At 39.4% G+C, this 14752-nt stretch overlaps 1 protein-coding gene across 5 annotated transcripts in view; it reads right to left on the bottom strand.

The window, feature by feature from the left end:
- Positions 1-14752, bottom strand: part of ESR2 (estrogen receptor 2) — a 91353-nt gene that overhangs the window by 23954 nt on the left and 52647 nt on the right. The window contains exons 1-4 of one of the 5 annotated variants that reach the window (XM_037393635.1): positions 11879-12135; positions 9993-10062; positions 8074-8546; positions 1550-1725 (exon numbers count right to left, since the gene is read on the bottom strand). In XM_037393635.1, the coding sequence (XP_037249532.1) occupies positions 1550-1725; positions 8074-8507 (610 nt within the window). In that variant the 5' untranslated portion in view covers positions 8508-8546; positions 9993-10062; positions 11879-12135. The other 4 variants (XM_037393633.1, XM_037393637.1, XM_037393636.1 and 1 more) reach the window with 4 other exon arrangements.

The following is a 14752-nucleotide window of genomic DNA, read 5'->3' as shown; positions in this document are numbered from 1 at the left end:
ACATGTGGGAAAGGAGGAGGAAGCTCTCTGTTGCACTATAAGCCAAGCACACAGGACTAAAGTGGTTTAAAACTCCTGTGTCCTTGGGATAATTTAGCTTTCAGGCAGATGTTAAGAGATGTGGAACAAATACACTAAACTACAAACTTGGACCAGTCGAGGAGACCACACACAGTTGCTCAGTCACATAATCTAATTTTAATTGGACATTAGCCCAACATCTTGGTCTATGGTAGGCCCAGAATTTTACTTTTATAACCTTTACATCCTTCATAACAACAGTTGCAACTGAGTGCTTGATAGCGTTTTATGCCAAGAGCTTACTTTATTTGAATTACAAACCAATGTTACCTGACAGGGTACATTAAGGTGTACAAACGGCTACAATGGGTAACTTGTTCATGGCCAAAGCACATGTGAGCAAGGCAGAGCAAGCAAATAATTTTCCTGACAGAAAACACTTTGAGATCAAATTCTGTCTCCACTTGTGACAAACTGGAGACAAAGTCCTCTTCAATTATTTTAAAGTCAAAAGTACTTGCACCGGTTAACAGAAATTGTTATTCACCCATGCAGAACTTGCACAACAAATTGAAAAGGCACTCAAATTTTGAGTTAAATTTTACTCTAATGGTGATGCCAACTCTGCCATATTGAACCAAAAAGAATATCTCAAGATTGCTGAAGGCTTGGTGTGCAGAAGGGAACATTACAGACTGAAAAATATCAGGATTTTCTGTTAGTATCTGCATGCACTGTCTAACATCAATCCAATTAAGTTTTCACCAAAAGGCCCCAGATGAGGCCAAAGAGCATAACTACAGCAAAGGTTAAAGTAATGAAGTGGTCCAATGCTGCAATACGGTGTGTAAGGCACTGCTCGTAGGCTGTGGTAACAAACATGGAGACCTACATTTACTTCATACTGCAGCCACTTGGCAAGTTTGAACTAAATACCAAATATTTAAGGTTTTAAACACTGAAGTGGAAATTTTAGATAGATCTGGCAGAGTAAGAAATACTGGGTGGAGGACTGAGAAGTAATAATCAGGTTTGTAGTGAATACTCACCATGCATATTTTTATATCCTACATACTGTGTAGATATTATATGCTATGACTCAACAGCTCCAGGCAACATACTCTTGTCAAAAATAGTTCCTGGCAAGTAAACTCTCCAAACAATTACCTACTCTAACTGTATCTATTATAACAATTTCACAATTACTATGTCTACTCTGGGACACAAACTGCAATCCGATTCACAGGTCTGCAGTGCCATCCCACCAAGGCCTTTGCTGCAGGACCTTCCTCTTCTATGTATTCTACCTCTTCTCTCAAGAGATCAATTGCTCACTTCGTAATGTTTCCAGATCTTGGAAGAACATAAAAGCCAAGATAAAGTAATCAAATCATGTTTTGTTCTATTTTCAGCATGCAGTACCATACACCAGGATTTCAGATCAACTCATTACTAGATCAACTGCTGCAGCCCCCAATCATATGAAACAACTTATTTGACCAAAGTTATCAGAAGCTGATCCTCCTACCTTGAATACTTCTTTTAAAGAACGCTTTGCATCCTTCACACGACCAGACTCCATAGTGGTATCCTGAAGCATAGTCACTGCAGACTGCACAGAAGTGGGCATCCCTTTTTGAGCCAGGATTATTCGCAATTGGGCTTGTACAGTCATTGCCATTAGGTTTTCTTTTTAATGTTTCTCTGACAGAAAAGAAAAACATTGATTACAAAAGAGAACTAATCTATGTTGCAAAGAGTTTCATTATTTTCCATTGCCTCCTGTTCTCTCTATATAGAGTCTTCTTATTACCAAACACAGGATAGTGTGAAACACTGTTAAGCCTTTTTCTGATAAAGTTATTTAAAGTGTATAGCCTGATCCCACAGCTTTTAATGACAACAGGCTATAAAGTTTTAAAATAGTCAAAGGCATAAAACTGGACTGCTGATGTGTCATTCACATGAACTCTGGGAAAATCATATGGAATGCTGATGGATCTTGAAGAATTCTTGGAAATGTACAAGTCCAGGAATTTGTGGACCAAGTGGGCTTTGCCTCTGTGAAGCTTTGCCAGGAAAATGCAAACTCAGACAGCTTGGACTGACATCACAAACATTACCACAAACAGAGCTGCAGTTATTTCGTACTGTTAGCAAGGCAAAATTCTAGACGGAGCAATACACATCTAGTCTCAACTATTTAACACTTTAAACGAGGCTGTATTCATTCAATAAGATGCTGGAGACAAATATCTCGAGACGTGAATCTCAGTCTGTAAGACCAACTCAATGTTAGACAAAGTTTTCTGTTCAAGGTTATGATCCACGTTGATCACCTAAATGCTAACTAAAAGGAAGTCTGAAGACAAGAAGAATGGAGAAACACATTTTTTTAAATACAAAAAGTATTGAAAATACTCTCGTACATTTAAGAAATTATCACTCCATATAAATTGGTAAGATATAGGCATTCCTGAAGTACTACAAATATTTCCAACTTACTGGAACTATTCTTAGTGACTGGATTAAAATTAGAACAGGATAAAAACATGAAATAACAGCCAATTCCTGACACCAAGATGCTGTAAACAAAAAGCTAGAGGAACGGAACTTGGGTTATCTGCAAAGCTGTATTTAGGTATAGGAAGTACATCCATTGCATATTTTTTCTCTCGACCTCATTTTCGTGGTGGTTTTAGCTTGTCTTACCTTCATGGTCAATACACGTTTTAGATAGAAAATAGTGTCATGTGCAAACTGTCAGCAGCAGTTTGACAAAAGGAAACTGTATAGTCAATTTTAGGTGTACACTTAAGCACAGAGGCAGAAGTTAAAAACTGTATAATCTTCCTCATCCCACCTTCTGCAGGATTAAGAAGGAGAAGTATCGGTTGGGATAAAACAGCAGGTAGAACGGTTTACAGCTTCTAAAGAACAAGGGTACATTGCCAGAGCAGAAGAAGCTTGTTTATCGACAAGATCAAGTTTAAACAGAACAGTAGAAACTTGCTGGAAGTGCTGTCAAAGAAGCTTTAACTAACATATTAAAAGTAGACTTTGTGCTGGCTTTATGACAGGAGATAAGGTCAAACACACCCACATGCCAACTAAAAAACAAGTTTATAAGTATTTGAGGAGAATGTGCTCCAATTTCCTAGAAGAAAATCTGGAAAGGAAAAAAGGTGGTTCTCTAAGCAACTTCCAAACCCGAAAATTTAAAGTATTTGTTGTACAGCTAGTTATTGCAAGCTTTTAAAAAAATGTTAATTCATTCAGATATGGCAAGGCATATGGGTGTTTAGATGTTTAACAAGCCCAGCCTTCGATTACATACACATACCCTGCCCCTGTAAATGGGTTGCTGAATCTCCATTTCCCCTGCTGCCACGCTGGGAGGATCAGTGTGGGGGAACATGCCCTTAGAACAACAGGCCTGTATCACACACGCCTCATATGCTGCCAACACAAGGAGGAAAAAGCATTGCTATTCCCTCCTGTTTCCCTGTATTTGGAAGGAAAAAGTAATCTGGTCTTTCAGATTAGTAGAAGCAGTATATTTTTAATCTCTACTTGGGAATCATGATCCAATTGTGAGAGTCAGAAGAGAATAAAAACCAGCTAGAGAGCATCTCAGTGACTGAGATTTATTTTGTTTTATGATGTTTATTGCCCTTGTTAAAGCACTGCGACACTTTGGGTGAAAATAAAGAAAAAGCACACACCATAACTTCTCACTGAGGAGTGTTGGGTTTTACCTTCCAGCCATGACAAGTGTTTTAAAACCCACCTCTTCCTCTGCTTAAAAGTTTTACAACATGCATGCCACGTGACTTCTGCAGACTGGCAAAGAGCTTGCACACGGAGCAGCCGTCTGGAAGGGATTCCTCCTGCAGGCCAAACAGGCATCAGATCTGCTCGCCTGGGATGGCTGCAGCAGGAGGTTCAAACCCAATCATTTTGTTTCTGTTGTCTTTAAGGACAACAGAACCAGGAAACAGTCGAAGGCTTTAAAGTACATGTTCCTTACCCTGAGAACCTCGCAACCAGACAGCAAACCAGAGCTGGTGGCCCCACGTGTGGTTAGAGACCACCTCCCAGAGCTGTTGGGACTGGTCCATGCCAGCATGCTCAGCAGACAAATGAGCTGCCAGATCCTCCAGAAGAACTGGTGGTCACTGGCTGGAAGCCCACAGAGATCCTATACCAAAGGATGCATGAAAATGGGGGATATTACCCTGGCTGCTACCGAGGAACCACATGGACAAAGATTTATAGCTTTACACCTCCTAGTACTGCTCTCTATTTTATGACCATGGTTTCTATATAGAGATATTAAGTTTCCATAAAGAGAACTAAGATATTTTTTGAAAGTAGTAAGCCAGTGATTTCCTACTAGGCACCAACAGTGACAAGATGATTACCCTAAAGGAGGAGGAATTAGCAAGACTATTTAAGTTATTCATGCCTTCTAACTACCTCTAGCTTTGCCACGGCAAATGTTTGATGCATATGCCACACCTCAAAAACTTGAACCTAAACTCAACTTTTTGTTAGAAATTAAGAAGGGTGGCAAGGATTTGACCTAGGAAATAGCAAGATTTGCTCACAGTCTTTATTGTCTGTCAGGTGGTTGTTTTTTTTTTTCTATTGTACATTATAAGAAGAAGAGAGGAAAAAAAAACCACTGAGAAAATGAAAAAAAATTTCCTTTAAATAAAAAAATGATAGTCCAGATTTTATAATTTCTTGTTAACTCTTCCTTCCCTCCTACAAGCCACTGGCGTGTTCAGTGCCTGGAGGTAATTCAATCTCACACAAGCCTAAGCTGTAGGATAAATAAGGCTCTTCCTTTTTCTCCCAGAATGTGTGCAAGACAATGGGCAAAAATCAGCTGAAGACTACTGTTCAGTCTTTATCTTTCTCATTTTCTAGAGACTCCCTCCACTGTAACTTCTGCAATTGTTAATACCACACAGTTGTCAATATTTGTATCTCCAAAGCACAGATTCTGCTACGCTCCAAACATGGATTAATATACTGAAAATCATGCCATTGATATCTCAAAACTAAGAGACATATTTTTGCTTAATGTCTGTAACTATTCCATCATAAAATGGAGATGCCAACCCATCACCTCAAAGAGGCTTCCCGATACTTTTAAGTGCTCAACAGAATAAGCACAATAAAAAAGCATAGGAGAATAATGCAAATAATTATGGCTTAAGAGCAGATTTTAAACAATATATAAACATGATATTAGCACACTGTGAAATAGACAAAGTTACTAAATAATTTCTAATTAAGCAAGCATTGCTAGCCTGTGTACCCCAAAACCTTTACTTACATGGTCTACGTGCAATCAGTCAGAAGCACAAGGAAAATAGTAGAAAAGAACAAATTACGTTCTAGAAATATTACTCTGGCAACTTCATAAAGTTTCCTAATACTTTTTTGAAAGTAATAGATCTGTTCATTTTGAAAATAAACCTTTTGTTTCTTCAATTAAAATCCTTTTATTTAGGGGAAGAAGGCAGAAATCAATTTCAGACTGCTTTTAAATATAATTACATTGTCACATGCCTTTTCTCTTCATGTCATTTTACTATCAATTGAGTGATCCTGCTCCAACAACATTTATGAGACTATTTCTATTGTCCTCACTAGATACAGGACCTATTATCACCAATATTGCCATTTCATACAAAAAAATGGGTCTCAAAGTTCACATCTATTTTTACATGGAATACAATTTTTGTTTAACTATTGGTGCAAAGTAATACTATGCTCCTTAACATTTGCATTTAACAAAGTTAAACACATTTCTTCTGTGTTCATATAACGAACCTATTCATGAGGAAATGGAATGCTGAGAATTCAAGATTCCTTATTTTAAGCTACAAGGAGATCCAAATTGCCCAGTGATCACCTTCAGCAAAGCAGACTGCATTAGTTTAGCTAATGTGAATGGAAAATAAACTATTCTCACGCTGACATCTTGCTTTATTTTGAAAGGTAAAATAAACCGTGTAACAGGTTTAAACACATAGGAATGCTTTCTTACTCATCTTTCAAACAAAAACCCTTTTCTCAAACTATAACGCTGTTTAAAATTATTTACACTTTAAAGCATTAGTCCCTCCCTTCCCCCAGAGCTACTCCTTTAAGTTTCAATCTCAAGAATTCTTCCTTCAAGGTATAATCTATGAATCTGTAGTGTCACAGTCATTGTTCCCATGGCAATAAATATAACGTTCATGACATTAATTTAAGACTTCACCAAAGGATAAAGCAAAAGGAAACACAGGGCTTTGCCTTTTTTTTTTTCTTTTCAGCCTTATTTCAGAACAGATATCCACAATAATGAAACTACAGCTCTTGCTTTTTGTGTTTCCATGTCAAATTATTTTTTCCCCTTTTTTACAACTTCTATACACAAAAGGGGGTTACAGTGCATCACGCTGAGACAAATGAAACATTGAGAAGGTCCAGCTACCAAGCAACACATTAGTTACTTGCTGCTGAACAATAAAGGTCACAAATTTAGACCCCAGATTTCATTGACTTCTGTTTAAGTTAGGTCATCATCAGCTACAAGAGCAACAGTCTGTATGAATCTACACAGATGGCAGAAGACTGACTTAAAACTCCAGTGTGGCAGGTTTGGTTTCCCTTCTGTCTGTGTAGAAGCACACTGCAGAGCATCAGATGGGGAGCTCTTGCTCTTGGGCTATTCCAGCTGCTGTCCCATCATCTGGACAGCTTCAAACACTGACCTACAGCAGCCTTTCCAGAGCTGTCAAAGTTTTGAAACATCAGCCAAAGTGGGAAGAGTTTGGATGTTAGCCCTATTCATATTAGACCTGCTTGGGGAATTTTTCTGTGTATGTGCCACCCAAACACCCAATCCACACACCTCCACTTAAAGTAGATTTGCACTCCAGAACTGCCTGCTACTCTCTGCTGACTCCAAATAAAGCCTAGCCAGGTGGCCAGGCTGAAGATCTGTGCAGCCTACAAGTCAGGAGATGCAGATCTCATCTTTGCCCTGTGCAGACAACATAAGGCCCACAAATTGCAGAAGGAACATGGGTAGTCTCAAAAATAGTGCAAACCCTTTATTAACAATTGAACTAAAACTGTTGCCAGGACACACTAGTTTTCATACCAACAAGAACTGCTGAAGTTAAATAAGGAGCCCTATGAATAAACATACAGCTGCTAAAACAGGAACAGCACCTGCAACACCCTGAGCTTTTATCCATCCAACAGCTGGTGTGTCCGTGAATGGAGTAATTTCCTCAGCTGATGATCTACGCACTGCTTATGGTTTGTAATATAAGTAAATGTGCAGAATGGGAACATGTTTTTGCAAATACAGTTTCTTTACAGCTGAAAATTTAGCCCATGAATCTGCTGTTTACAACATCTTTATAAAGTCAGTTGAGAACAGCAACAAGAAACGTCATCAGACTTTTTCAGTAGCAGCACCCTTTTGAACATAGACTCACAGACAGAATCATTCTGGTTGGAAAAGATGCTGCTCTGTGACTGTTAATATTAAAACCAAAAGACAAAGAAAACATTTCCCTTAAATTCCAAGCCAATGAAAATCCTTCACAACTATTAGATGCGGTAAAAAAAAAACAACAAAAACCACCCAACCGAAAAAAAATCCAGATAAAATGGAATTCAAACACTGTATGAAAAGAAAAAAAGAATGAACCTTTACTTCTTTCACTCAAAGGACTTAATTTGCCAGAGTAGTTACAGAGTAGTACCTAGAAGTCTTGAACTTTTGTTTGTACACAGCAAAGAGTTGCCACATTGAAGGCAGTTGTAGTGTTTTGTGTTGGTGTACAGTTCAATAGCTCAAGAGAACTATTGAAAAAAACCTTCCGTTTCAGAAGTTACATTAAAAAAAAAAAAAAAAAGAGACCAACGTATAGAAGTCAAATGTAAAAAAAAAAAAAAAAAAAAAAAAGACTTAAAAGAACTTAAGAAACTGTAAATAATGTTCAGCAAAGTTTTAAAGAAATGAGTAGGACTGACCTGGTCACAGGTAGCACTGGCTCCATCAGGCTTGCCTCACACCAGGGACTCTTTGGCTGCTCTGCATACAGAAGCGATGACTGACAGTGCAATGTCAGAGGGGAGAGATGGCCAGGACCAGACCATAATGCACTGGGGCTTGATGCCTGCCTCACAGACACACTCTCTGAATCACCGAAACTGCTGGCAATGTTGTAATTCATCATAGCAGGACTGCAGAATGCCATTGCAGAATATTCATGTCTGTTTTCCATGTAAGATGAGGGAATATAGACTGGACTGTGTTCTGCTGTCAACGTGGACTGATTACAGCTGTAGGGAACTGGAGAGATGATACCAGCAGGTGAGGTTTTCAATTCTGTTTTACTGCATCCAATATCCTGAAGTGGCAGCAACTGAGAAAGGTCCTTGTGAGAAGATGCACACAGGGACATTTTGAAGCAAGACTGAAGATTGTTGTTTAAATATTCATCCTAAGATGGTAAAGGTATAAAAAAAGTTGAATTAAAAACTAGTAAAGTTCTGCATTAAGTCTTTCCTAGAAAAGAAAAAAGGAATCAGTAAAACAGAGAATATAAGAATATCCTGTTAAAACAGATTACATACCAAATGCACTTCAACAGTCAAGGTACAAATTTACTACCTTTAAGAAAAAGAAAGATTTCTAGAACTTCCTTAAATGAAGGCCAAGACACACATTGAGTTCAAACTCCCTTAAAAAATAATTTGAAAAATATTAAAAAAAAAAATATCACTTGAAATCTGAAACAAAGATACAGGTGACAACTTGGATCTTAACAGAAGTAACTTGTTACAACGAGGGTAAAACTGCTCTACGCCGAGGCAAAACACAGCTACGGTGTGAGTGCCCTGAGAAATCAATTCTCTTTATAAAACTCACCATCTCCTGCTCCCTCTAAGTGTACTACTTCAGCCCTCCCTTTATCAACACAAACATGTAACAGCAGATATTTTGAAAACACACACATACACACCCAAACTCCACTGCACATCCCTCTCCACAGAGGAGGAAGACATGTAATGGATGTCTGTAAGCAATGCAACTTCATCACTGAGAGGTCCCTGGATATGGCACCTCTGAACAGAGCCATTATAAAAGTAGAAGTCACAAAATACAGATATTTCCAGAGCCAAAACCACAGAACTCAAGTGATTTCATCAGGTCTGGAAGTTTTATAATTTCTTGCTACTCTCGAGCCCCATCCCAACTATACTCTCCATCCTTCCTCCCATCCGAACCAACTATCAAAACAGACACCTTAATTTGCCCACTGTAAATACTCTGCCAGATTTAGGTATATCCAAATTACTGAAGAGAGAAAAAAATTTTAAAAGAAAAAAAAAACCAAAACAAAACCAAAACAGGTCCACCAAAACTATCCTCCTAAGGCATAACCCTGTCCTGGAAGCATTACTTTTACAGTAGCACTTAAAAATATTTCTTTTTATTCTTCACTAAGGATTTCATCTGCAGCTCATTCCAGCTTTGAACACAGACATGCAGCCCTCTTATAGCTTGCAATCCAAAACAATTCTGTTTCCAAAACAGCAAGTTCCAGCCCCCAAAACTGATATTGTAGTGTACTTTTGCAGATGGTAATAAGATCTTAACGTAAAAAACAATAATAATCACAGAGTAATTAAAAAGTCACCCACAGCTTTGCTATTCCAGAAGCGGGCAAGGTACTGATGATATTCTTACCTTTTTTCACCTCACATGACCATAAAGCAAGATGAGGAAGATTCAAACACAGGCTTGCTGAATTACCAGCAATCTTCCTATCTCTAAAATTCTCAGCCAGATGGCATTTCTAATATGCCACCTTGGGGCATAGACACATTTTTCCTCTCTAAGGCCAGGACGATGGAGGCAAAAACATAAAATGTAAGAAACTGACTTTTTGAATAAAATGGGTAGTTTAGGGTCCGTCCTTCCTTCTCACTTTCTGTTGATGAAACTGAAGATATCTGCAGAAATAACCAGAAACTCGTTTAAATCATCTTGGGCACTTCAAACCCAGCTGCTGTTTTTTCCTTTGTGGGAAACAGGAAAATGAGATATCTCAGCAGCTGTTTACATCCAGCAGTTGTTGCGCTGGAACGCTGATGCAGTCAAACCAGGAGAGTCTGACCTCACCCCTCACACAATCCACACGCTTCTCTTGCCCCTGCCAGATGCTCCACGGTCTCCTCTAAGAGAAATCAAGCATCATTCAGTTCTCACTGCAAAAAGCACTGACAATCCCAAAGGTGCTTTCACTCCCAAATTATGGGGCGGGTAGCCCACGAAATTTTTAAGCAGCAGATGATGGAACTACAAAATGATTTTAAGACTGTTTTCAGTGGTTACTACAAATGGGCCCAGTGAGCTTACTGAATTCAAAATTCATGTAAAGCTTCTGTGTAGGTGAAGCTGCGTATCATTTGTGATCTCAGGGGCTGCATGTATTTAAGGTGTGCGCGAACATTCTGCAAGAGCATCGGGAACATCCAGCAGGAGCTGCCTGCACTAACACCTCCCTCTGCCCTCCCCCCAAAAGGCCCCACAGTGCAGGGTAACCCCAAACCCTTTGGAGAGAAGGCCCTGAGAGGCATTACAACAACACCTTCGTGCAGTCAGCTACAGGCATTCTGCGTTGATACTTTGATAGTTTTTTCAGCAGACAGCTGGTTGTGTAGCTTCCCTCCAACATCTGGAAAAAACATGCATGTACGCTGTAGAAGCAGAGAGAATGCAGAATGGGTACTACACAATTTTACAAACTGAAATAAGCTGAGATTTAGGCCATGGGTTTTTGGACAGGTAATCCACTCGAGTGGTTTGCAAAATAACTGCTTATTTAGCAGAAGGCCATACTGTTTCCACAGGGCAGCAAATAGTATTTAGAAACATACACAGGAGTTTAGAGAAGCAAGAGTGAAGTTTGGTTTAGAGGGAGGAGTCGTGCAAGCTTGAAAAGTCAGTACAGCCTTCCTCAAAAACAGACTGCTCATGACTTATTTACAAAACAAGGGACACTCGGTTCCAGGAGGTTAAAAAAAAAAAATCACAACTGTACTCACGGTCTTCAGCAGACTGCAATACAGCGAAAAAATAACAGCATTGGCTTAAAATAATTAACTTGGGTAGCAGAAATAGTTTAGCCACAGTAGACTATGGATCTACCTGAGATCACATTGTTCACATTTCCTTATAGCCGAGAATTTAAAATGGAAAGCCCAGAACCTCACAAATAAAATGAAACTGCTGAAGTCATCCAGTATTGCTCAGAAGGTCCTAAAAATTGACTGTTGTGAAGTTCTCTGTCTTAAAGAAGGACTGCAGATGGAGGGAACCAGATCTTCAGATTTAAGGCTGGAGAAAACAAACTCCACCAATACCTCAGAAGGAAGCACAACCACATTTAAGCCAAGGACTGCAAGTAGTGCAATAGGCTAATAAATGTGTTCCATCCTGGTGTAATGTCCTCATATCTTAAGCACCATTCATTAAAAAGAAATTAAAATTCCACAGAAAGTGAACTCTTGTCCCAACACTTCCTCCTTTTTAAAAGTGAGATTCAACTATAAAGCACGCTATTTACATCTAGTCTGTTATCACTGCACTATGTCTGTACCGGACACAGAAACAAAACAGGTATCCATTAGTTTTACACTGCAGTCTTTTGGGAGACTGTAAATATTTCAATCCACTTAAGTCAGTTTAGCTTAGCAAGACCATCAACAACTGAAAGCCATTATTAAGTAAACAGTCGTTCCATCCACTTCCTTGAGTAACACTTACCATTCACAAATCTAAGACACTACGGGCAGGGTTCACATCTGGCACAAGAAAAAACAGTTCCATTGGCTCCAGTACCCAGAGGATGATACCATTATCCATGAGGATGTAGGAAAAAGAAAGTGATGTTATCAACGTTCTCCACCAGAGAAAATTGGGTTTCTTGTTTTAAACAGCTCTATGTACTGAAGTGTATCTTGAGAGTCACCAATGCAAGACACACCAGATCAGGCGCAAGAACTGGTTTAGATGTCATAGTCAAACAGATACACGGGTAAATAATTAAGCCAGCTGACCCATTTGAACAAACTGAAAAGCCAGTTATTACACATTACCTATACAAGTATCTTTTTAAAAGCCTTGACTGAAATAACTAATACAGTATTTTTTTTAGGGTTTTTTGTTTGTTTGTTTTAGTTTTGGAAAGAGGAAAAAATAAGTAGAACGGGCAGGCTGCCATGTTTTAGAGCCTTCTTGGAAATATAATACAAAATATTTTCCTAGAAAAACACAACACCGCAAAAAGCAATATAGTGATGGATGTTCTCAGGCACCTTTCCATCAACATACAGTATAACAGGCTTAGAATTTTCTAGGTAAGTCATATATTTTGAGTAAACACTTTTTTTGCAATAGAGAATTAAGATGATCTTTTTCTCTGCTAGGCTTAAAGTGCAATCATTCTTCCTTTCGTTTCAATAGAAGTGATTCAGCAAGCATGCATTCCAGCACCCCATAGCCCGAGTCCCTCAGTCATCACGCACTACATTCTATTAATACTCTGCTAAGTTACATTTTAAGCAACTCACTGCAACAATAAACTGAATCATTTTCTCAAAAACTGATCATTAAAGGAAAGTCATTCCTGATGCATAAAATGGTACTTGTGCTTCAAGTTTTGTGAAAAAGTTATTACTCATTAAACACAGCAGTGCAGATACTGCCAACAGAAGGCACATAAGTAAACAAGTTTATTATTACCTCAAAGGACTAGGTGCAACGAATAGGGGACAGATAGGGAAGCAAAATAAAAATAAAGCTATCTGTCAGGACCTCAGGTGTTGTACTCATTGCAAAAAAAATATCAGCCTGTTGTCAATGAGATCAAGACCTCCCCTGAAGAAAATATTGCAGATTAAAAACACATGGACAAGAATATGTCAAAACACTTGAGCAAAACGAGCACTCTCTTTGGCCTGTCTTAGCCTTTGTTACTGAGGTCACTGACAACTTCTAGGTTATTCTAAACATTTATAAATGTATTTCAGAGCTCAATGCATATGACATACACAGGGCCACCAAGGGAACTCTTGTTTGTTCCACCAGAGGAACACAAGACTCCAGGAGGGTGTAACTGAAGTCTGCTACTCCCTGACGTGGAGTTACAGAGGCAAAAAAGCCAGGCTCTTTTCAGAAAAAGTGCACAAGCCAAGACAAGTGTCAGAGCAAGGGAAATTCCAGTTGGACATATGAAAAAATCCTCCATGGTGAGAATTAAGGAACAGGATAGAAAGGCTGTGAAACCTTCATCTTTGGAGATATTAAAACACTTGACTGAAAAGGCCCTGAGCGACCTGAGCTCACTTTGAGCATGATGCTGGATTAGATGCTCTCCAGATGTCCCTTCCCACTACTGGAGGCATTCATAGCAGAAGAAATTCTGTTTTACCTGTCCTGGAGAGAGTGAAACATACAAAGGATCATGGACACTAGCCATCTTGTCAGCTTTGTTCAAGAACGTAAGAGCTGTGTGTCCTGTCCAACGACAGCCAGCATTTAACACTTCATGGTACATGAAAACAGCTGTCTTGCATATACTGCAACGGGATTAGTTCACTAGAAGGTATGCACAGAACTGGAAAAGATTTTCAGGTCTCAGTTCAAGCTAGAGTCAAGATGGACTACAGCAGTGTGTAGCCTTTCAGTCTGTAGACCCTTAACATGTTACCAGACCTCAGAACGGATTTTAAGCTTTCTGTGATGTGGATTTCTTAGGAATTCAGAGACCAGAAATGGAAAGCTGCTGTCCTGCTCAAGAATACAAATGCAAACTGAGAGACTTAACTCCCTTACTCTCCATGTCACTACTTCAAAGTGCAGCACGGACATTCAATACGTATTCAATCAAAAAGAATATTTGAATTTCTGCATGAAGATTTAAGCATGTTTCCCTAGAAAAGAATCATGTATTAAAACTATTACACAAGTAACAATTACAAGGATCTATCTGAGGATTTTGTAATCACACTTCAATCCACAGAAGTATCATGGCAGAAGCCAGTACACAGAATATACCCTTGTCCAATAAGAACAGTATTATTAAAAGATAGCATCTACCTCTGGTGCAAGAAAGGGCGGGAAGAGCGGTACAGGCTGGCCTACACCTGGGACTCAGATTTTCATGGAGCTGGGAGGTACCTCTGTAGCCAACATCCCTGAAGTACACATGGGCCTCTCAGCACGCACTATTTAATTAAAACATAGCTCTGTGCCAACAGCAGGGAGTACACCAGTTCCCCGGATCCAGGAAGAATTAATTCCTTCAGACACCATTTCTCCCTTAATTGCAGTGCCTGGAACAAGCATACAGGAGCCTTCCTCCACCTCATTACTTCCTAGTCATTAGCAAAGCCTGTACTGAGGAACTTACTTAATTTGTATGACTCTGCTGAGAAACGGAGTGCCACGTTCAACCATTGTAGGGCTACAAGGATGATGAAGGTACTGGAGCATCTCCCTTCTGAGGAAAGGCTGAGAGAGCTGGGGCTGCTTGGCCTGGAGAAGAGAAGACTGAGAGGGGACCTTAGCACTGTATGCAAATACCTGAAGGGCTGGTGCCAAGAGGACGGGGCCGGGCTCTTTCAGCGGTGCCCAGCG

This window comes from Falco rusticolus, chromosome 7, assembly GCF_015220075.1.
Source record: "Falco rusticolus isolate bFalRus1 chromosome 7, bFalRus1.pri, whole genome shotgun sequence".
Lineage (NCBI taxonomy): Eukaryota > Metazoa > Chordata > Aves > Falconiformes > Falconidae > Falco > Falco rusticolus.
This window is presented reverse-complemented; position numbering and strand designations above follow the sequence as displayed.